General features: G+C 41.7%; 1 protein-coding gene across 1 annotated transcript in view; it reads left to right on the forward strand.

Moving 5' to 3' along the window:
- The window catches only part of LOC148367577 (calretinin-like), a 36,507-nt gene extending 22,021 nt beyond the window's left edge, over positions 1-14,486 (forward strand). Inside the window, exons 5-11 of the mRNA XM_088334581.1 lie at positions 2,897-2,953; positions 3,122-3,199; positions 5,308-5,363; positions 5,455-5,494; positions 7,407-7,460; positions 13,834-13,905; positions 13,983-14,486. Of these exons, the coding sequence (XP_088190707.1) occupies positions 2,897-2,953; positions 3,122-3,199; positions 5,308-5,363; positions 5,455-5,494; positions 7,407-7,460; positions 13,834-13,905; positions 13,983-14,099 (474 nt within the window). The 3' untranslated portion in view covers positions 14,100-14,486. The remainder of the gene's footprint in view (positions 1-2,896; positions 2,954-3,121; positions 3,200-5,307; positions 5,364-5,454; positions 5,495-7,406; positions 7,461-13,833; positions 13,906-13,982) is intronic.
- The last annotated feature ends 10,102 nt before the right edge of the window (positions 14,487-24,588 follow it).

Below are 24,588 nucleotides of genomic sequence, written 5' to 3' on the forward strand. Positions count from 1 at the left end.
ACGTTTTCCATAATGAGAGTCAGTTTATGCTAATTTTATTCTTGTAACCAAGTGTGTTACCATATGTTAAACTTCTGCTTCCATGTTGTTTATTGGCGGTTGTGTCTTGCGTCTTTCTCTGCACCAGTGGTCTCCAAAAAAATCGATACATTAGCCGCATCTCTGCATAAGCCACAGAGTTTAAATTATGTGACAAAAATTGCGGTTTATGGTCCGGTATATTGTGTGTGTTTGTGTTTGAGTATTCGGCTACATGTTTACAGTAATCCGTCGCCATATTTACTTCTAGCGCTTTCGATTTTCATTGTTTATTGTGTTCTACAGTAGACAACACAAACCAAATGCTACTGCAGAGGCAAAGCGCAGAGGGCTTTGTGTGTGTGTGCTGGGTGGGCGTGACTGTATGTGCGACTGTGATAGGCTGGTGTATGCTGTCAGTCAAACAGATGGGTGGGTGCACAAGTCAATTGGTCCATTAACCAAAAACAAACTGCAAAGCACGGTGACAGCTAGTATTTAAGTGGCTCGTTATATTGAAAATAAATCAATCAATTGAATCGGACTCTGAGAAACCCAGAAGAGCGCAAATGCTTATCACCACCAGGTGCTCCATGGATTGTTATCATGTCCGAAGCAGTTCGGGAGAGAAAGCAAAAGCAGTGCCGAGGTATGGCCCTACTGTGGTTAGGCTACATAACAATCCACACAAGCCTCCCCTGCCGAGCCTGTTTCTCACCAACAGATCCATTACCCGTGAAATGGATTACCTGGCTGCTACATTTGTGACTCTTGTATTTTATTCATCACGGACCCCTGGCTCAATGTGAGGATTCATGATGATAACGTGCAGCTAGCTGGCCCCTCTCTACAATGCTTTCTTTCCAAGAAAAGAGAAACCCTCAAATTTTGTTGTGTTGATGTATAATGAAAAAAAAACCTTAATTCAACTGCAATTCTGTGTTTTGTGTAATTAATTGTAGATGAATGGTGGTTATTATGTTACAGTCGTGCAAATGTTATAAGTTACCGATATCTCATAAATGAATAACTATTTGTACTTTGCGGGTTTTGACTATCGAGGGGCCTTTTTAAAACTCAACCCTCGCGGAAAAAAAGGGATTACTGCACTCGATATTTTGAACTTTTCTTGTAGTCAAATAACTGACAAGTATGTCATGTGAAATTATTCATCTTTTTTTCTTTCAATGTAGGCAACTGGCTCTAAAAGTTCAATGATGATAAAAATAACTTGAGAATAAATGGAGTCCATCAAAAAAAATGTAAAAAAAAAATCATGTCTTTTTGTATTAGGTACAACTTGTTCTGGTAACGTCTTGTTTGCGAGCTTTCAGTTGGATGTTGAGGCAGCCTGCAGTCGCAGCCGTGAAACCTATTCTGAGACAAGCATACATTATGGATGGTACACAGCCTTCAGCAAGGGAAAGGCATTTAATGTGGGCGGTTTTTAGTCTCCATCTTGAAAGAATTCTATATTTACACAATTTCTAATGGCCACCAAGTTTTTCCTCAACAATTTAGTAACTCTTAAAGTGCTGTTCAATTCAAGTCATATTTATTTGTTTAGCCCTTAATCACTAAAAGTCTCGGACTGCACAGACCAGATTTACGACACCCTTTGATCTGGAACCTGCATGCGGCTATGGAAAAACTCAAAAACCTCAGCATGAGGAATAAGAGAAACCTTGAGAAGGGGCCACACAAGATGTAATCCCCCGTTCCCAGATGACCAGGCTGCAATAGATGTTTCATTGGGTAAAATACACAAAACATGGGCAAAATAAACAATAAAAATAGGTAATAAGTACAATTGTTCAAGAAGTTCAAGACAGCAATGACAGAGCTTCCCATCTCAGCCACCAAGTCATTGGAGATGATGACATGTCTGGTCCAGGTGCTGGTCCGCTGACTCATTATGTTTGTCCATCTCCCTCACTCTGCCACCAGCCACGCAGCCGAAAAGGACAAGAAAACAAAAGTATGAGGTCGGCATCGATCATAAGCTATAAGATATAAGTTTGTCATAAGTATAGTTTTAAACACTTCAAATGAGGTTCAAGATCTTATCTCAGGTGCAGCGCATTCTAAAGCACCGGGGCCTGAATGGAGAACTCTCTCGAGCCTGCAGATTTCTTTTTGGCTCTTGGAGTTTCGAGTAGACCATAGGGGGACATAGGCGGAAATTAAATCAGAAAGATAAGAGAGGGCAAGTCCATGCAAGCGTTTGTACTGTATGTTGGTAACAGAACCTTAAAGTCACATCTTAAATGGACAGTCAAGTCAAGTCAAATTTATTTATATAGCCCTTAATCACAAAAATGTCTCAAAGGACTGCACAGGATTACAATGACAAAATTACCTGATCTCAAACCAACATGCGGGCAAGGAACAACACAAAACCTCAGCGTGAGGAAAAAGAGAAACCCTGAGAAGGGACCTCACAAGTGGTATCCCCCTTCCAGGATGACCAGAGTGAATTACATTTAGCAGTACAATACATAAACATAGTAAACACTAGGTAACATGAAAATTTGTCCGGAAAGTGCATGACAGGGAGCCAATGCAAAAAAATTCTAATGGGTAAAATTGGGGTGCTATGATCAAACTCTCTTGTCCTGGTCAAAAGTCTCTCTGCTGCATTTTGAACCAGATATCACTTTTAATGCTTGACATCGGAAGACCAGAGAGCAATACATACAGTAATGGAGTCGATAAGTAAAAAACGCATTAATTATAATATCAGCATCTGATTTCGACAGCATCAGCAGAATCTTACGATATTCTAACAATATTACGAAGGTGTCAAAAAGTGCAGTTGATGTTGATATACTTGCCACTTTAGTAACTTATTTTATTATTTTTTTACCTTTACTTACAGGCTTGGCGGAAGTATGACTCCGACCGTAGTGGATATATTGAGTCAAATGAACTCAAGGTACAAAAACCTTTCATTGCAAAAACTTCGACTATGTTCTTCATTGTCATTTCAAAACAAGGATGGGACTGCTTATTTGACTATCGATTGTATACAACATTTTATTTGTTTTTTCTGTAGTTGTTGTAATAACGTGACTTTCCCTGACTTTCATCCAACCCCTGTCAGGGCTTCCTGACGGACCTGCTGAAGAAAGCCAACACAAGCTACGACGATAAAAAGCTGAATGAGTACACACAGACAATTGTGAGTCTTATTTGCCAAACACATGCTCTTTTCATGCTTTCTGCTTTGGCAAGAGGAGATAACGAATTTTCCAAAATGGAATTGTACATGCAAAGATTTTGAGTTTTTTTTCTATGTTGTTTTAGAAATGTTCATTAGCAGTGCAAAGCATAAAATACATGATTTCTTCTTTTTTTTTCGTTTTGACAATGTTTTTTTATTCACTGATGAATTTACCAACTGAATTATTTATCTGCATTTATGCACACACTATAGAAAAATATAGCATACAAGGGCTACGTTATCAATTTATCATTACCAAACACATCGCGTTTTATAAGGGTAGAATAGAAACCTAATTTGCTTTTTATATGATTCATTTTTACAAAAATAGTTTTTATAAGAGTACCTGTATTTTATTTCAATTTTAAAATAAGAGAAATCATTAAAGTAGAATCATATGGATTAAACAGAAAGAGCTGGGAAGTTTATATGCTTATAATAAAGAGCAAATGTGAGTTAGCATAGGCAACAAATGGTCATTGGGTATTACTTTGTACAACACAGGCATAGGCTCGGTGTTTTTTACCTTCTTTGAGCCAAGCTACACTTTCTTTCATTAAAATATCTTGAGGCACATCGTGTGTTGATAATGTTTAAAGATAATCTCTGAACCAGTTTCATGTTTTTCTCATGTACCTCTTTATGGTTAAGCTATCATGTTTCTATTCTTTTTGGTTAAGAATGTTGTTGCAATTTCGGACATTAATATATTTTCAACCTGTTATTAATTTTGACCATATTTTTATCTTTTTTTCCAAGAAATACAACTAATAATATTTGAAGTAAGCAAAATGTAACAGACAATCGAGAAAAATGTATCCAACTGTTTTCTGTCTTTTTTTTTTAGATAAGAAAGTAAAAAATAAAATCTGTCAGGAACCAGGAACGGAGACGGAAACCCAATTGCGTTAGTTTCTTAGTTTTATTTGAAAAGAGACGTAAGCTGGCACCCACGATCCAGTGATCGTTGATTGTGGGGAGCAGGTCGCTCGGGACGCGGAAGTGGCACTTCTCTGGCGAGCGATAGCGGTGTCGAAGAAGGAAAAGCAGGTCGGGTTGTCCGGGCGCAGGACCAGAAACGTGATCAAACGGAAACAGGTCGAAGCTGGGAAACGTACGGGAGTCAAAAAAACAGGGAATCAGGTTCGGAAGGCTTGCCTTAGCGGGTGCTGAAGGTTCGCAACGATCGGACGCCGGTAACAGGGAGTCGGGGGGGCTAAAAGGTGGCAAGGAGCCAATCAGCGACTAGGGATGTTGGCGCCACCGGGGCAGCCGCAGGTGCCCCGAATCAGGAATCATGACAAAAATCACCATCATTTTACTTTATTTGATTTTTTTGCAGTACAATCTTCAACATCTATATCAAACAGAATAAGTTATAAAATACATTTTCCGATGATAAGATAATTAGTATGCAAAAGGAAAAATAAATGTACTCTGCTGCCACCTACTGATATGGATACGTGTTAAAATTACGAAGGTGATGACTAGAGAAAAGCTAATATACTGAACAATGGCAGAGAAAATGTGGCAATTTCCTGCATTTCCACGTTAAACAGGGTCTCATGCCACTATAGTGTGCTCAGACACACTTGTTCAAAATACTGGCCTAATATATATCTCGTTTCTAGTAATACATTGAAATAATAAATACTCATCTTTGTCTACACATCTTTTATATGGCTATACAAGAACTAGAACTTTTTAAAACAAAACTAAAAGTATAATATTTTCAAAAGTATCAAAAATACCGAAAAAAATAAAACCTTGCAGTAAAAGTTAATTTAATTAAAACGGAATCAACAAGCAGAGGTGAAGAGTAAATGAAAACGTACTTTCATGAAACAAATACCCAAATCTATAACAATGAAGTTATTTTCTTGTGTGAGGGAGAGTTCTTAAAGTGTATCTTTTTCAATGCAACAAATTTGTGTTTCTTTCTTGTGTGTCATTTTTTATAATGTAATAGGTAAATGAAAATGTGCATGTATAGTACAGTATGTATAGTCCTGCTGCTGTTTGCAGGCCCCCTGATGAAATTGACTGTTAATCCTCTTTGTGTGCAGCTGAGGATGTTTGATCTGAACGGCGATGGGAAGCTCGGGCTCTCTGAGATGGCAAGGTTGGTCTCTAATCGAGTTATATTCATAAAGAAAAATGTGCGGAAAAAAACTAAAGGATGACTCCTACTTTAAAATTTTGTGTCATGGCAGGCTTTTGCCCGTACAGGAGAATTTCTTGATGAAGTTTCAGGTAAACCACACAAATCAGTAGGTTCACAAGTGCCTTTCGCTATAGTTCAAGTCATGTGTGTGACGAGAAAGGCCACAGACAGGGAGTTTAGCAATACTGGAGTAATTTACAAGAGGATTATATGCTCTTAATGTGCTGACTGGACATATGGCACACTGACACATTTGCACTGTAGTAATCATGTATAATATTACATCTGTTAGGGGGAGTTGCGTTGCGTTAATGTGGTGATGCAATGTTTACTTGCATACAGTATAACAGGGCAGAACCCTGAGATCTTTTTGCTTCTATTTATATATATATTTTGAGATATTTTGGAATAGTAAATACACAAAATCCTTAATCTGTCTCGAAAGTAAATTGGAAAACGTCATTGCCGCAAAATTTGTTTTTCAACAAAAATATGATAGCCACAAGTCATGCAATGCATATTGTACAATGTGATTCTCAAAATTTGGGCAAGAAATAGTTTTTCCACCATGATCTAAGACTTAATGTTAGTATTTTCATACGCCGCTGAACATCAATGCCAACGTCCGGGTTTTCTTTGAAGAAAAACATGACGCTTTAACCGATGAAGAAGTTGCAGTCATTGAGTCAGACAGGAGGCTTCTGCTGCCGTTGGTAACCTTGGAATCCAAAACCTGTATTGAAACAAACCCCAAAAAGCCCTGGAGAGGGATGAGTGCCACCAGGCTGTACTTGTCTAAGACACACCACATGAACTGGTGCCCCAACAGTGCTCAAGGGAACCGTGAACCGCGAACTATGAAAACTCCTATATGATCTATTAAAATCCATACAAGGGTTTGTTTGATGTATTATTTTCTGGCCCAAATATAATAAAACATTCTCTATCAACTGCTGGGTTGGGACCCACCCAAAAGTGGGTCACAGACCCGTTACAGTGTGTCACGAGCCTTCGCTTTGGTAACAATAATGGAATAGGAAATAAGATAACTGAGGGTCAATTACACTTCTTGAGACTATATTGTTCCCTGCAAAATGTGAAAAAAATGTGAGAATATATATTCTAAAACACTTTACGAAAATCCATATCATGGTTCACAGATCCCTTAACCTCCTAGGTCGTCAAGGCACCACTTGCTATGGTGTTTCTTAGGCAAGTACAGCCCGGTGGCGCCCATTCCACTTGAAGTGTGAATTTCCCTACGGGGATGAATAAAGTATCTATCTATCTATCTCTATCTATCTAGAGGTTGTGGTTTGCTACCCACACATGAAACAGGTATAATTAGTTTGCCATGGTTACCAGTAGCAGGACAGCCCTCCTGATCTGACTCAGATATAGGCCCTTCATCATCTGTTTGCCGTTGTTGTCGTCGCTGTGAAGCATCCTGAGCCGAGCTTCGGCATGGGTGGGCTGTGGCCCCAGCAAATACGTCTGCTGCAGCCGATGGCAGAGCACTTTGCCCCCAAAGCCTTCTGATGATACTCATGTAACAACATAGTATACCAAGACTGATACTATTTTTGTATTTGATGATTACGAAGGGAAACAAATATTGGTTGTGTCCCGAAATCTTTAGCAGGCCTTTATTGTTCACATTCACATTGTACATACAATATGACGTTATATCCAAAAAAAGTGTATAATCCACTGCAGTATGATATGACTGCAATCGCGTTTGGGCGACAACAGCGATGAAAGTTCATTATTTGAAGCACGGATCCAAAGTTAATCTTTCCGATAGGCCAACCTTCCAAACTGTTGAAACCAGATCAACTCTTCCTTTCTGTCGAGGGATTAGCTAGTCTGGTCAGGATTAATTCAGTGCTAGCCCCAGTTATCATAATGTGCGTGGATTAATATCAAACGTGGCTCCGTTGAGGCTTTTTTACCGCTTTCGAGAAATGTAACTAACACCATGCTTCCTCTCTGTGCGCGCAGGGCATCAGGCTCACAGTCAAGGAGTTTGACTCCCTCTTCACACTCTACGATAAGGTGAAATGCACTCAATTGCTTTTGTGTGCGTTTGTGTTGGGACTGGGAAATCTTTTACATTTTGATTCGTTAAGAAAACAAATAGGGTGCATTTTGATGTATTTTTTTGGGGTAAAGTAGCCATGAAGTGTTATTTGTTGAGAATACCCTGATTGAACATTTTTAAGACTAAGGTAAATGTAACACACTTCAGTAAAAACCTGATAGCAGGTATTGGGATCATACCCTGCTTTTTTTCAATATAGCAATGGCTGTTATGTCTACTATACCCCTTTCTAATTTCCCATTGTCTTTTTCCGTACATAGTTTTTGCCTCACCACCTTTGATTATTATTTTCAAATGCGTGCTTATGTCTGTGAATGTGTAATTGGTTTAGGGGGCGAGCTTTTACATTTTCTCGTATTTTTTTGGACACACCAATTTGACTTGCATTTTATTTTATGTACATTCTAACTAATAACACCAAATGAGGTTGATAATGGACCAATTCATGAGTTGGATTAATTGACTTCAATTTTCTGGCTTGTTTTGTATTAAACATTCCGATGTTTTAAGTATTTACAGACAAAATGACCCAGATATGGTTGGTTTTGACAGGTTTTATGTAAAAAAAACAAAACGTGATTGATAGCTTTTAAAATGAAAAAAAAGTATTTTAATGAAATGATCCACTTTTAGGGGTTGTTGTTTACAATAGTACTGCAAATCGTTTTATTGCTAACAACCCAATTTGAGAGGAGTACTTATAAAGTTACTGTACAGAGTTTGATACTTTGTAACTCTCTGCCGCCATCTCCTGGCTTAAAGTCATGATCGCAGCCTCAGTCAGCTCATTCCTGATGCGTGTGCAATAACATGCCTTTCTCAGATATTCTCAAATAAAATCTTCATTTTTCATCTTGGCAATTTGACTGTATTTGAAACAGGCCTTCCTTTACTTTTACAATTTTCATTCTACACCAACGAAAAATTGCTATGATGAGCATGAAGTCATTTTACCAATAGAATTGCTAAAAGTTAGATAAAAACAGGTAGGTGCAGTGGGAAAAAACATTAACGCTCTTTGAACTCAGTTGAATATTGTTAACTCATACTTACTGTGATGGAAAAAACATTCGACTGTCAACTTTTCAGAGACACCTCAAACGACGCATCCCACCTTTAAAGTAATGGAGCAATCTTCCCAGTTTTTTTTCTTTCATAGCTTATTGGGTTGGATTGACGTAAGTAATATTGGCGCAGAGTTGACCAAAATAGTTTGATTTTATCATTAAACCGTTTTCTGAGTGAAGTAAATGGTCTATATCTTGGGGCCCCTAACTTTGTCCTGTGAGGGCCACGTAACATTTCCCCTCCCTTATGATGGGCCAGTGTCAGTTTTAACAGAAAAGGGGTGAAAACGGGGCACATTAGCTCAAGAGGTAGAGCGCTCGTTTTGGGATCAGGAGATCACAGGTTTGATTCCCGGCTCCTCTGTGTTATTTGTCAAAGTGTCCTTGGGCAAGACACTGAATCCCCAATGCTCCCAAAGCAGGTCGGCGCCTGCATGGCTGCATGGCCGCTATTGGTGTGTGAGTGTGTGTGTGAATGGGTAAGTATGAAGCACATTGTAAAGCGCTTTGGTAGGTCATTGACTTGAAAAGTGCTATATAAAAATGAAGACAATTGCAGGAGTGCCTACATTTAAAAGATATTGTTTTCCAAAAAGTCAAAATCAAAAAATCCTTTTGAATCCTTAATAGTACGAAAGTCAGAAAATAGATAACAACACTTTTTATAACTTTTTATAAAGTAATTAATAACAAAATAAGACTTTTTGTCTTAACAGGTCCAAGTTCAGTGTAGTTGTCAGAGCCCTTGATAAACAGTGGTCAAATGACCTGCAAAAAGGCAGTAGATTTTATCTCATTATCACACTTTTTTGTCTCAATACCATAAATAAATTTCAATTTTGTTGAGCGTTTCACATGTTACAATAACAATAAAAGATCGAATATAATTTATTGCCATTGTAACATGTGAAATGCACAATGAAATTCGTCTCTAATACCATGACTAAAGATAGTGTTATAATGGGATAAAACGCAATGCCTTTTCATACAGTATCGTATAAAAGTATTTGCCCCCTTTCTGCTTTTTGTGTTTTTGCATATTATTACTTACAATTCTAGTGTTTACCAGAAGATCCTGAAGGAAAACATCCGGTCATCAGTTTCTGCCCTCAAACTCAAGCACTTTTCGATCATGCAGCAGCTATCCGAAAGACACCAGCAAGTCCACCCCTGAATGGCTAAAAAACAAAACAAGATGAAAGTTCCTCCTTGATCTGCTACCTTATCGTGGTGGAGGAGTTTGTGTGTCCCAATGATCCTAGGAGCTATGTTGTCGGGGGCTTTAAGCCCCTGGTAGGGTCACCCATGGCAAACAGGTCCTAGGTGAGTGGCCAGACAAAACGCAGATCAGAAGACCCCTAATGATGAGACAAAACTTTGGTCCTCGATTTCCCTCGCCCGGACGCGGGTTACCGGGACCCCCTTCTGGAGCCAGGCCTGGAGGTGGGGTCCGCTGGCGAGCGCCTGGTGGCCGGACCCTTACCCACGGGGGCCGGCCGGGCACAGCCCGAAGGGACGACGTGGGACCCTCTTCCCATGGGCTCACCACCTGTAGGAGGGGCCAAAGGGGTCGGGTGTGCAGAGAGCTGGGTAGCAGCCAAGGGAGGGGTCCTTGGCGCGACGATCCCCGGCTACAGAAACTGGCTTTTGGGACATGGAACGTTACCTCTCTGGCAGGGAAGGAGCCCGAGTTGGTGCGTGAGGTTGAGAAATTCCGACTAGATATAGTCGGACTCACCTCTACGCACGGCTTGGGCTCTGGTACCAGTCCTCTCGAGAGGGGTTGGACTCTCTTCCACTCTGGAGTTGCCCGTGGTGAGAGGCGCAGAGCCGGTGTGGGCATATTAATTGCTCCACGGCTCGGCGCCTGTACGTTGGGGTTCACCCCGGTAGACGAGAGGGTAGCCTTCCTCCGCCTCCGGGTGGGGGGACGGGTCCTGACTGTTGTTTGTGCTTATGCACCAAATAGCAGTTCGGAGTACCCACTCTTCTTGGGGTCCTTAGAGGGTGTGCTTGAGAGCGCGCCCCCTGGGGACTCCCTCGTACTGCTGGGAGACTTCAACGCTCACGTGGGCAATGACAGTGAGACCTGGAGGGGCGTGATTGGGAAGAACGGCCCCCCTGACCTGAACCCGAGTGGTGTTTCGTTATTGGACTTCTGTGCTCGTCATGGTCTGTCCATAATGAACACCATGTTCAGACATAAGGGTGTCCATATGTGCACTTGGCACCAGGACACCCTAGGCCGTAGTACGATGATCGACTTTGTCATCATTTCGTCGGACCTGCGGCCGCATGTTCTGGACACTCGGGTGAAGAGAGGGGCGGAGCTGTCAACTGATCACCACCTGGTGGTGAGTTGGCTTCGATGGTGGGGGAAGATGCCGGCCCGACCCGGCAGACCCAAGCTTGTTGTGAGGGTCTGTTGGGAACGGCTTGCAGAATCTCCTGTCAGAAGAAGTTTCAATTCGCACCTCCGGCAGAACTTTGCCCATGTCCCGAGGGAAGCGGGGGACATTGAGTCTGAGTGGACCATGTTCCGCGCCTCCATTGTCGAGGCGGCTGACCGGAGCTGTGGCCGTAAGGTAGTCGGTGCCTGCCGCGGCGGCAACCCTCAGACCCGTTGGTGGTCACCGGCGGTGAGGGATGCCGTCAAGCTGAAGAAGGAGTCTTATCGGGCCTTCCTGGCCTGTGGGACTCTGGAAGCAGCTGGCAGGTATCGGCTGGCCAAGCGGAATGCGGCTTTGGCGGTTGCCGAGGCAAAAACTCAGGCATGGGAGGAGTTTGGCGAGGCCATGGAAGCCGACTTCCGAACGGCTTCAAGGAAATTCTGGTCCACCATCCGACGTCTTAGCGGGGGGAAGCGGTGTGCCATCAACACTGTGTATAGTGCCGATGGGGTGCTGCTGACCTCGACCCGGGACGTTGTGAATCGGTGGGCGGAGTACTTCGAAGACCTCCTCAATCCCACCGGCACGTCTTCCTCTGGGGAAGCAGAGCCTGAGGACTCTGGGTTGGGCTCTCGTATCACTGGGGTTGAAGTCACCGAGGTTGTCAAAAAACTCCTCGGTGGCAGGGCCGATGAGATCCGCCCGGACTTCATTAAGGCTCTGGATGTTGTGGGCGTGTCATGGTTAACGCGCCTCTGCAACATCACGTGGACAGTGCCTCTGGACTGGCAGACTGGGGTGGTGGTTCCCGTCTTTAAGAAGGGGGACCGGAGAGTGTGTTCCAACTACAGGGGAATCACACTTCTCAGCCTCCCTGGTAAGATCTATTCAGGGGTACTGGAGAGGAGGGTCCGCCAGGAAGTCGAATCTCGGATTCAGGAGGAACAGTGTGGTTTTCGTCCTGGCCGTGGAACACTGGACCAGCTCTATACACTCTTCAGGGTCTTTGAGGGTGCATGGGAGTTTGCCTGTCCGGTCTACATGTGTTTTGTGGACTTGGAGAAGGCATTCGACCGTGTTCCTCGGGAGGCCCTGTGGGGGGTGCTTCGGGAGTATGGGGTACCGCACAGTCTTATCCGGGCTGTGCGGTCCCTGTATGCCCGGTGCCAGAGTCTGGTCCGCATTGCCGGCAGTAAGTCGGATTCGTTCCCGGTGAGGGTTGGGCTCCGCCAGGGCTGCCCTTTGTCACCGATTCTGTTCATAACTTTTATGGACAGAATTTCTAGGCGCAGCCTTGGCGGGTATGGAGTCCGGTTTGGGGGCCTCGGCATTGCGTCACTGCTTTTTGCAGATCACGTGGTGCTGTTGGCTTCCTCAAGCCGTGATCTTCAGCTCTCGCTGGAGCGATTCGCAGCCGAGTGTGAAGCGGCCGGGATGGGGATCAGCACCTCCAAGTCCGAGGCCATGGTTCTCAGTCGGAAAAGGGTGGTATGCTCCCTCCGGGTCGGGGAGGAGGTCTTGCCCCAAGTGGAGGAGTTCAAGTATCTTGGGGTCTTGTTCACAAGTGAGGGTAGGATGGAACGGGAGATCGACAGACGGGTCGGTGCAGCGTCTGCCGTCATTCGGACCCTGTACCGGTCTGTCGTGGTGAAGAGGGAGCTGAGCCGAAAGTCAAAGCTCTCGATCTACCGGTCGATCTACGTTCCTACCCTCACCTATGGTCATGAACTTTGGGTCATGACCGAAAGAACTCGATCCCGGATACAAGTGGCCGAAATGAGTTTCCTCCGCAGGGTGGCTGGGTTCTCCCTTAGAGATAAGGTGAGAAGCTCAGTCATCCGGGAGGGACTCGGTGTAGAGCCACTGCTCCTCCGCGTTGAGAGGAGCCAGTTGAGGTGGCTCGGGCATCTAATAAGGATGCCTCCTGGACGCCTCCCTCGGGAGGTGTTCCGGGCATGTCCCACCGGCAGGAGGCCCCGGGGGCGGCCCAGGACACGTTGGAGAGACTATGTCTTTCGGCTGGCTTGGGAACGCCTCGGGGTCCCGTCGGATGAGCTGGAGGAGGTGGCTGGGGATAGGGACGTCTGGGCTTCCCTTTTAACGCTGCTGCCCCCGCGACCCGACCTCGGATAAGCGGAAGACAATGGATGGATGGATGGAAGATGAAAGTTCTGGAGTGGCTCAGTCCAAACACGGATTTATATCCAATTGAGATGCTGTGGTGTGACCTTAAACGAGCAATTCATGCTAGAGAGCCCTCCAATATAGCACTTTGAAGCAATTGTGCAAAGAAAGGTGGGCCAAAATTCCTCCACGGTGTTGTGAAATACTCATTATGAATTATCGTAAACGTTTGATTTGTGTAATTGCGGCCGGAGGTGGCTTAACTCGTTATGAGGTTCAAGGGGCAATTACTTTTCACATAGGGCCAGATAGGATTGGATTTTTTTTTCTTACCTTAGAAACCGGAGTTTAAAAACTGCATTTTGTATTACTTTGGGTTGTCTCTGTGTGATAATAAACTTATTTTGATGATCTGAAACCTTTCACATGAAAGAAACACAGAAATCAGGAAGTGGGCAAATATTTACTTTATGTCATCTATATCACAGGTAGTCCAGTGGTAAGTGTTTGGTGCTTTCACTGTCGGTTCAAATCCTGTTAAAACCCAAATGTGTACCTAGACTTTGAATTGTTTTTTTTTTAGATTTAAAAAAAAGTGTTTCAGAACACTCTCAGTTCTGGGGCCCGGACCAAATGTGGAGGCGGGCCATAAATTGGCCACATATACTACGACCTAATAGTTTAATTATGTCAATTTATGTTGATATTGACACAATAAATGTGAAACCGTGAATTGTTATTCTCAGGATGGTAACGGCTACATCGACGAACAGGAGCTGGATGCTTTGCTGAAGGACCTCTCTGATAAAAACAAAATGGTAATAATGATCATCAATTGTTATACTGTATGTAAGCTCATGAAAAGATTTCTGACCGAGGACTTACACATTGACAGGACGTGGACGTCACAGGACTGTCGGGGTACAAGAAAAGCATCATGGCTCTGTCAGACGGCGGCAAACTGTTTCGCACCGAGCTGGAGATCGTCCTATGCCGGGATTCTGAGCTGTGAGACAGTCGCCCCCCGCATCCCTTTCTTCCTACCTCCTGTTGTAGCCTGGTGCATGTATGACTTGCTTACACTGCTAGAGAGAAAATGAAACGTGCTCCTAAAAGCACTCAGTCAGCTGCTAGCCCTTTTGTTTAATCTTTTTACATGGCGCTCCATTGTGGAATTGAACTAAATATATTGTGGAATCAACTTTGTTTTTTTTAATTTCCATATTTATATAATATGTAGTTTAACATTATTCTATCCATGCCCCCTCTCACATCATATGTATGTTCTTGTCTCATTCTATTTATTTGACTCAGAACCAATTCACTCTTGTTTATTTAATGATGCTTGTACTGTTCTATCAAATATATTACCATGAGAATGAATAAATATAACATAAGACTCTTGCTCTAGTTACTCTCTCGCATTAAAGAAATCTTTCCGCAAAGAGCAGGAGGATTATTTCACCTCGCAACAATGCAACGTGAGGGAAAATAATTTCATCCCGCTGGAGTGGAGCGAAGATTACTTCCAGGGCGTGGAAAGGTGAGCAGCAGCTAGAGTGATGCAACTTCTGTGTCCAATCTTCTTTGAACAGAAAGCAGGATGTCGGACTGGGAACTCCTCCATTTTTTATGCGCGGGCTTATGTGGCGCTTTTAGATAAAAGTGAGCCGAGTTGGCAAAACACACAGGAGGAGGATTGTCTCACTCCTACTGATGAATACAAACAAAGTGGCAACAAAACCTGGGGAAAGAAAACGCCATTTCTTTATGCTTGCAGTTATATAAAGATAGGTACAGTGTTGGGCGTCTTACTCAAAATAATAATTAGTTATAGTAACTGAGTTAGTAACTGAATTACTTTAAAGTAAAAGTAATTTGTTACAAGGGAAAGTAACTGATGACTGATTTGTACTTAACCAAGTAACCCAACACTTTTGATCATCATTAACGGTCACGGCGTTGTAACGGTGGAAAAAATTCAGTTAGTTAATCCCGTTAATGAACACTAAGTCTATACCATACAAAAGCTCAAATGTACTGTGTCCTAATACAACAGTGTATTTGTTGGTTTCTGAATTGATACATGCTGTGAATGTTTGGGAAAGATAATGGCGACTGGGCGACAGGGCAGAAGAGTGGTTAGTGTGTCCGCGGAACAGTTCTGAGGTCATGGGTTCAAATCGAAATGTTCTGCCCGTGCCTGTGTTGGTTTCCTCCGGTCATTTCGGTTTCCTTCTACATTCCAAATACATGCATGGCATGTTAATTGGTATGCAGTATGAGTGAACGTATGAATGGTTGTCTGATTATGTGTGCCCTGCAACTGGCTGGCAACCAGTTTAGGGTGTCCCTTTCTCACTGCCGGAAGATAGTTGGAATGGGCTCCGGCACCTCCGGCAGTAGCTCAGGAGGTAGAGCGATCGTTTAAGGATTAAGGGATCCCAGTTCGAATCCCGGCTTGTCCGTGTTACATGTCGAAGTGTCCTTGGGTAAGACATTGAACCCCCAATTACCCCCAATAAGCAGGTTAGCACCTTACATGGCTGCACAGATCACGGCCGCTATTGGGAAATGTGAAGCACAATGTAAAGCGCTTTGGGAAGTCATTCACTTGAAAAGCGCTATATAAATGCAGATCATTTCATTTCATTCACCCCCGCAATCCTAATGAGGATATGGATGTATGGATAATGGAAACTGGATGACTCAATCACAGAGTAACCTGCTTTCAGAATAAAGATTAACATTCAAATTCAGATGGGTTAGGGCTCAAACTATGAAAACGGGTGGTCAGAATTGTCAACAACAATGAAGAATAAAAACAGGGAGAAAATAGGAAAGAAATTTAATAATTATTGTGACTTGTATTAATGACTTCTTTTAGGGCAACGGTGTACCCCCTAAAGAAAACTGAGGTGACCGCAGACCTGTTCTGTTCAACAGTGCTTGGTCATTGTTTTTTTTCTAGTAAAATTATTTTTTAGTGGTGACTGAGTCTATTCAACACTCCCTCCAATAATTAACCTGGTAATAACCTAGTTACAACAAAGTAATAACATAATAAGTTGTTGTTTTAGAGATGCATATTAAACTTGGGACCCTTTGCTCTAATAAGAAACAAAATGTAGCTCCGCTTGAAAAAAGGTAGAGACCACTGTTCTAGGGCAATGTTAGTTCTCTATTTACAGGCATAGAGGAGTATTGAAACCAAAATATATATATATATATATATATATATATATATATATATATATATATATATATATATATATATATATATATATATATATATATATATATATACTGTATCCAACATTTTTGAAAATAACGATGGTTATTACCATTTTTGGAGACCCTATTGACATTGTTTAAATGATCCAGAACTGGATCAAAATTTAGAAGAAGGGGGTAATTATTGATTATTATCAAAGGTCCCTTTGACAACACTCCCCCAGGGGGCAGGCTAGGTCGGAGCCGGGATACAGGGTGACTGAAAAACTGCAGTTCAGTTTGAAAAGCCAGCGAGCTGACCAGAGGAAAGAGAGAGTTCTCTGGAGCCAGCTAAACAAGTAGCACCAGAAAAATTCTTGGCTTGCACGCTACCAAAAAGGTTCTGACTCAGTCCCATCTTAACAAGCAACTAGAGAACCTTGCCTGTCAGCGCCCAAGCCTGACCGAAACAACAGCAAACCCGGTGTGACACAGCCAGAAACCGCAAAGAAGCCTCCAGCCACCCACAGCCATCACTGCATTTCGCTCGACTGCTCGACCGCTAAGAACATCCAGACTGGACCTTCATTGAACCATAACCACAGTCCTACTCATGATACTAGGTATTGGTGTGACGTTAAGGGGGAATTCTATCAGGTTACAATAGCGTAATAAGCCAACGTTGTTTTATATCTAAATGTTTGGTGTTAATATTCCATATTTGATCTTTGTTTTATTTTCTTATTATTGTTTTGTTTTGTCTTCTATTTAAGTTTTTTTCTAGAGAGGATTAGAAAAACAAAACTCTATAAAACCGAGAGTGTGTGTCCTGATTAAAGTATACAGTATTGAACTAAAATATTGGAGAATAATTAACTTAAAATTGCTATATAGCCAATCCCTCAAATTATAAGATTGAAAGGTTTGTCATTCTGTTTCCCTGACATAATTATCTGAAAACAAGGCAAGACCAGTTTAAAAAGAATAAACTCCCTCTTCGGTCGAAGTTGTTAATCAATTGTTTGATCAAATAATTGATCACCCCCCATTAATGCTATACAGTCCTTTGAGACATTTTGTGATAAAAGGTTTACAAATAAATGTGACTGGTCTTGACTTGATTTATTAGATTTAAGACATTTTTTAAATATGGTAAAATGAGAAATAATAATCCTTAAAATTAGTTAAATTACACACCTTTTTTGCAGATGATGCTGATAACCATACTTCTTACTGCCTGTTTTTTATCCCTTGTCGGGAATCTTGCTCCAGGTGTTGAGGGACACCCTTGAACCGGGCAACTCCCAGATAATGACCTGCCTCCAACCCAGTTGATTTAAATCCTCTGCTCATCAAAAAGTTCTGCAGGGGTTTGACAATGATGCTGATTATTTGGAAGCACTGTTTTGAAGGAGTCAAACTTCAAAAAAATGACTGCATCTCTGACTGAACTTGCCAGTGTTGTGTATGGCTCAGTCCCTCTTGGATCCAGTACTGCTGGATAAGCAACTTCATCCAATTTGGCTTACTTTTTAACCCAGTCTTGTGTCGTAGGGAATTTGAGGTCTGAGTAGTTACTCTTTTCACTCACAATTTTCTTAGTTTATGTCAAGAAAATAAGAAACTCCTGCCCCCTACCTAGACACCACCCCATCATGAAACATTCTACTTCCATCAATTAATCATCAGCACTTTCATATTTAATTAAACTCGGTATCTTTGAAGCCAACCTCATCACACATCATCACAGGACTACACTCACACACTTATATACAATCCACCTTACTGGAAAAATCAAAGCCTAGAACGTACACAAATGTTTTCTGTTGTTCAAATACACACAGACCCCGAGACACTAGGGTGGGGGAGGGCCACAAAGGGGGCAATGGTTGACACAAGACAGCGCACAGTCGGAGCTGTTAACTGCTGATTACAAGGAAAGAGTTACATCCGCTCTGATTCCCTCACAAACGTCAGATGCTTGGAGTGAGAGAAATGAAACGACTGAAACCAACACATGACATTCCCTCTGTGAACTCCCCTCCTCATCCCAATTCAACCACTCACCCCCAACCTCTAACATACTCATATACGAAACATACTCTGACGAACAGATAATGTATATAATCGTTTTGACTATAAAAGAAGGCACTTCGTTCTTCTGAGTTACTTAAAGTCACATGTAGCCCCCCCTAGAAAGTGTTTCTCAACTAATGAGTCGGGACCCAAAAGTGGTTTGCAGACCGGTTATCAGTAGGTTGCGGACTTTTGCCCTGTCAAAATAATGCTACAAAGGAAGAAAAAAACAGGATCAATTGCACAATATCAAGTTGCAATCAAGTTCCTAGGGGTGCACATCACAAACAAACTCACCTGGTCCGTGAACACTGCATCTCTGGTTAAGAGGGCACAGCAGCGCCTGTACTTCCTGCGGAGGATGAGGAGAGCCCACCTGCCCCCACCATCCCTCATCACATTCTACAGGGGCACCATAGAGAGTATCCTGACCAGCTGTATCTCTGTGTGGTGTGGAGGCTGCAGCGCTACCGACTGGGGTAGTGTGAGGAGGGTAACGAGGACAGCGGAGAAAATAATCGGGACTACACTTCCCTCCATTCAGGACATTGGCCAGAAGCGCTGCTTATCCCATGCTAAGAACATTACCGGGGACCCCTCTCACCCCCATCATGGACTATTCACTCTGCTAGCCTCTGGGAAGAGGTACTGCAGTGTGCGGTGCAGGACCACCAGGCTCCGCAATAGTCTAGTCCCCCTGGCCATTAGACTGTTAAATGGTCAATCTAACATATAGTTAACTTAAATCTAAACGGCTGCTAATTTGACTTTTGCACTAGTGGCAGTTTTTTTTATAGCTTGCCACTCCTTGCACATTTGATCTCTGCACTATTGTTACTTACAGTGTTATTACTACAGTGTTATTGTTTACAATATAATGGTACTGTGTACCTGACTTGTTAACCTGACTGCCCATCTTGCACATCTGGTTAGCGTCTCTTCTTGCACTATCGGCACTATGGTAAATAACACAATACAGCTTTATTATATCTGTACACTGAAGGACACTGAGGGAAACTGTGGGAGTCAGATCCATCGACATTTCGTTCTGTATACACGTGTACTAGAATGACAATAAAGTAGATCTGAATCTGAATCTGAATCTGAACAATATATGGCGATAAATCCCATTTCTTCCTGTTCAGTCAAAGAACCACATCTCATTTCATAGTGGTTTTGTTTGTTTTATTTTCTTCTACTGCCCATTATAATGCGACAATCGAGTCGAAGAAGTAAATGATTGCAAAATATGAAAATATCGTTTGAGTGTCTGCCGTTGAAGCACTGTTTGACAGTACAGTAAATTCATGTCAAGTCAGATTTATTTGTATAGCCCTTAATCACAAAATGTCTCAAAGGACTGCACAGGTTACAACTACACTATCCCCTGATCTTAAACCAACATGTGGTCAAGGAAAAAATCAATAAATTTGAAAAGTGGAGTTGTTGTTTTTTTTTTTACTTAAGTTGCTGATTGTCATTAGGTTTGAGTGATGGGTCCTCAAATGAGACTAGTTGAGAACCACTATCCTAAAACTTTCAAGATTATGTCAATATACATTACACAAGAGGAAACTATTATTTCCCCATAGAAATTCACATATCGTCTGTATCACACTCTAATAGCTAATCCTGGCATACTGTCAGGACCAGAATGGAAACAGGACCCATTTTTGTGACGTTTACCACAAGTTTTATTGAAAGAGAGAAGAAGGGCTGCGCCCACGATCCGGTGTTCGCTGGACGCGGGAAGCAAGTCGCTCTCGTGGTCGGATTGTGATCCGAACATGGAAGTTGATCTTCCGTAGCGAGCGATGGCGGAGTCAGGGACGGAAAAACTGGTCGGCAGCTGGGACTGGGAGTGCAAGACGTGGTCGGGGTCGGAAACGAGTCGTAAGCCAGAACGGGAGAGTAGACATAGACGGGAACAAAAGCAGTCGTAAGCCGGGACGGGACGGGAGAGCAGACGTGGTCAGGATCCAAACAGGTCGTAGTCGGAGACAAACGGGAGTAAAAACGGGACAGGCGAGAGTCAGGGTCAAAAAGGCTAGCCTGGTATACACGGAGATTCGTAGACGGACTGACAAAAGGAGAGAGACAGGACTGGGTTTAGATAGCAGGGATGCCAATCCCTCAACAAGCCGCAGCTGGCACCACACATGCGGGGCCAATTGGGCGCCGTGGCAACCGTGACACATTCTGCGTGACTAAATATTTTTTTTTACACATCTTGACATTTGTCATTATTTTAATGACTCCCAATAACAGTATTTTAGTCGGGATTGTGTTTTTTTTCTGATAGTGACATTATACTTTAAAACACATTATTTCATTGTTGAATCTGTATGGTGGCTTTGCAGATACTATCCTTTGCATTTGGAAAAACTATTGCACGCAGAGTTGTAAGACAACAAGCAGCATTCATTACATCTTATTTTGAGTGCCACAATTTAAAAAGGCTACGTCAAGAAATATCCCCAGGCATTAGTCAGTAACTTATCCGTCTATCCTCATTTTATTTATTTATTTATTTATTTGTTTTTGCAACGCCTTCATTTTTTTACTTCTTAATCATGTTTAAGAATCTGAATATATCGTTTTCTGATCAAAGTTTCTGTTTATATTAATGCTGCCGAAACCCACGGCCAGCCATTACATAGAATAAACTTCAAAGTACAGTAATCCCTCGCTGTATCTCGATTTACTTTTTGGGTCCCGATACTTTGTGCAGCAGACAACACACAGCAAATTCAATCATGGGTACAGGTTGCAAAGGGCTCTAAGTGTTTGTTGGGTGGGTGTGACTGTCTGTGCGCGCGACTGTAATACGCTGGCTTATGCTGTCAGTAAAATAGCCGGGCAGGCGCACAAGTGGATGTCTCCACCCAAAACTAATTGGAAGCATGGCGACAGATAATGTTTTATCAGTCCGTTACATTCAAAATAAATTGATATATTAAATTAGACTCTGAGGAAAATCAGAAGAGTGCAAAAAAATGCTGATCATCAAAGGGTGCTCTGTGGTATGTTATCAGGTCCGGCAAGAGACAGAGGCGGCAGAAACTGCCCGAGTCGCCTCTGGAACCTGATAATAATCCACGAAGCACCCACAGATGATCACTATTTAATTGCGCTCTTCTGACTTTTTTCGGAGTTCGATGAATTTCGTTTCAACGTAACAAGCTGCTAAAAGCTAGCGGGTGATATGCTTCCCTGCTTGTTTACGGAGGCAGCACAGGTCCTCTGTTTAACTGACAGCATACACCAGCATATCAGAGTTGCCCACACAGTCACACAGCCTACCACAGTCGTGAACACAGATAGTCATAACCACTCAACACGCCCTCCCTAATTTGTCTGTCAGAACAGAATGCAGTACACAATTATATGACAATAAAGACAAAAATAATTCAATTCAAAATCCGTGAAATGGTGAACCAACAATTACCGAAGCGCGAATAGCAAGGGGTCTCTGTACTATTGTATAATGACAATAAAGACTATTCATTCAACTGCAATTCTGTGTTCTATGTTTATATTTATAGATCTATAGTCGTTATTTTGTTCCAGTCATATATATTATATGTTACTGATTTCTTATAAATATATAAATGCTTCTACTTTGAGGGTTTTGACTTTGGTGAGACATCTTTGGAAAAGTAACCCCCGCGAAAAACGAGGGATTACTGTAACAACATACAAAATCATTGAGAGAGGGATGTTAAGATTTGTCGATTTTAAAGCGCTCTTACTTGTGAAATTGTGGTAAGACGTTTTCTATTGAGTGACATAATTACGCACGCACCATATTCCGTTTTGCTAATAGTTGATTGCCATGTTGGAATGGATGGAGCCGTGTTCTTATATGCTTGCAGTTTAGAATAAATGTTCTTAAAAGCTGAACCACAATGTCCTGCTTATCTTCTCACACATGAGGAAACTGCACACTCGGTCATATCCTTAACGAGGGAAATGCTTAGGACACCATCTGTGCTCTTTTTTCTATGAGGATTTATAAGACAAAACAACAAAAACAAAAAAACTTTCATCCCAGAAACCTTTACATGATCCCAAATTGCAGCCCCAAGCTGAAGACATGAACTCCATCTAGTATAATTTGCAAACACCATCTCAAAGCTGTGTCTGGGTCAGGATGGAAACTGCAAGAGCTGCCTCATCATTGCTGCATTCATACATGCAACAATTTGTTTATTAAACCATTATCCTAAATCGTTTTTATACATGTTAACCATTTCACGTCATCTTCATGGCTTGATTATTCAAAATTCATTTTTTGCAAAATAAGGCAAAGGCCTTCGTTAGGTGTAAAGTTTGTTACATGCCAATTAAAATTGTATAAATACCCCTGTGCCTCTATTCTAATTAACAAAAGCTATCCGGAGAGACTTAGTCAGGCAACCATTGAGAAACAAGCATACCATTCCAATGTCTAATCCAGTAATACTCCGCCAACACAAGAACGATATGTATTTTATTAATATTTTTGCAACTGTATTCCTTTAAATTGGAATTATGTCTAAATATTGTTAGTCCTGCAATTCAACAACTGACATATGCGTTTGTTTTTATAAATTGACATTCGTGTTTCTTCCTGGAGTCTATGCTTTGGTATTTATAGTATTATTTAACAGTTGACAACGAGACCGCGTGGAGCCATTACTCTATTAATGTAAGATTCTGACATCTAGCGGATAATTGTTGTTACTACAAAAGAAGGCAGGGAGCATTTAACTTTACAAAACCCTTCCGAACACGTCATAAAGTGAATTAAAGTAACTCGTAATATTTTATAATTTCAAATACACTAGGATTATTGTGTGACATTGTTTTGGAATAAAGTACCATCACACCTGTCAATTCTTTCGTTTTTCCGTATTTTATACGTATTTTATTCTTTCAAATTAGGTACAGTGTATTAAAAAAATTGTGCGAGAAAAAAAAACCATATCGTCTCAGCCACTGGTAGCAGACGACAATGTTTTCATAGATTGCTAATGACAATGAAACCTGCAAAATCCTGCACAGCTATCCCTTTACAGCCTACGTCGTCATCGGATTATCACACAATGCGTGAGCACTGTTGACTCAAAACAGTGTGAGTCACAGCAAGAGTTTGAATGGAGCGAGAGAAAATGTATACGTTGAGCAGGGTTTTTAGAGTCGCAATTTACTAAAACAACAAGCCCTGCTATTGTGTGTCTGGGTGCACAAATCACAATTTTAAAGAACACCATTTTGTGCAACCCCATGAGAAAACAGGCCCTTTAAAAGCAATGCAGAAGCTGTATGTGGGGGGCAAGCCTGACTGGACCAAGGACATCATTAGGAAAATATCTAATGAAAGGTTTAAATGAGATAAAAGTTCACAGCCGAGTAAAAAATAAATGTGATTATAATTTTATACAATGCTAGATTTAAAAAAAATGTATATACTGTATTAATTTTGTGCAGAATATTATATAAATATTTGTACCATACTGAACAAAGGGACCCTGCAAAACCTGTCCTTTTCCTGCTTCTTCTTTTTTCTCATTTCCTTCTTTTTACTTATTTTGTTTCTTCCCCCCAAGCTTTTCACTTCCATTTTTTTCTTATTTTGTTCTCCATTTACCTTTTTCATGTTATTTTTCTTTTTTTCCCCATACTTTTTGTACCCTTTTTGTTACTTTTTCCTGCTTGTTTTCTTTTTTCCCCTTCTTCCTTTTTTCTTTTGTCCAGGCATTTAATGAGTAAGTGTGAAGCACATTGTAAATCTCTTTGGGGAGTCTTCAGAGACTTGAAAAGCGTTATATAAATGCAAAACATTTACGATTAATGCCTACCATTGCCCTTCCATGGTAACGCCCCTGTTGTCAGGTATGGGATACAGACGGATCTCAATACAAAGGGGGATATTCTTGACTCTTAAGTATGTTATATATCTTTTGGACAATGGGAGAACATGTCGTAATTATTATTATTATTATTATGATTTTTACTTACTTATTATCTCTATATAGCCTTTGCCGATTTTGTTAGGAATGATTCAGTGTTCAATGAAATGGAGGGTTATTGTTCTATCTTATTTATTCATTATCCATTATCCGTTATCGGTCAGTTCATAATACGCTACAAAGCCTAGGAGCCGGGACTCTTACTCTCAGCCAAAAGGCCAAGCTAAGGTCCTAGCCTTAAAGCCTTGCTGCGATCAT

Source organism: Urocampus carinirostris, chromosome 4, assembly GCF_059441175.1.
Source record: "Urocampus carinirostris isolate Australia breed hairy pipefish chromosome 4, RoL_Ucar_1.0, whole genome shotgun sequence".
Taxonomy (NCBI): domain Eukaryota; kingdom Metazoa; phylum Chordata; class Actinopteri; order Syngnathiformes; family Syngnathidae; genus Urocampus; species Urocampus carinirostris.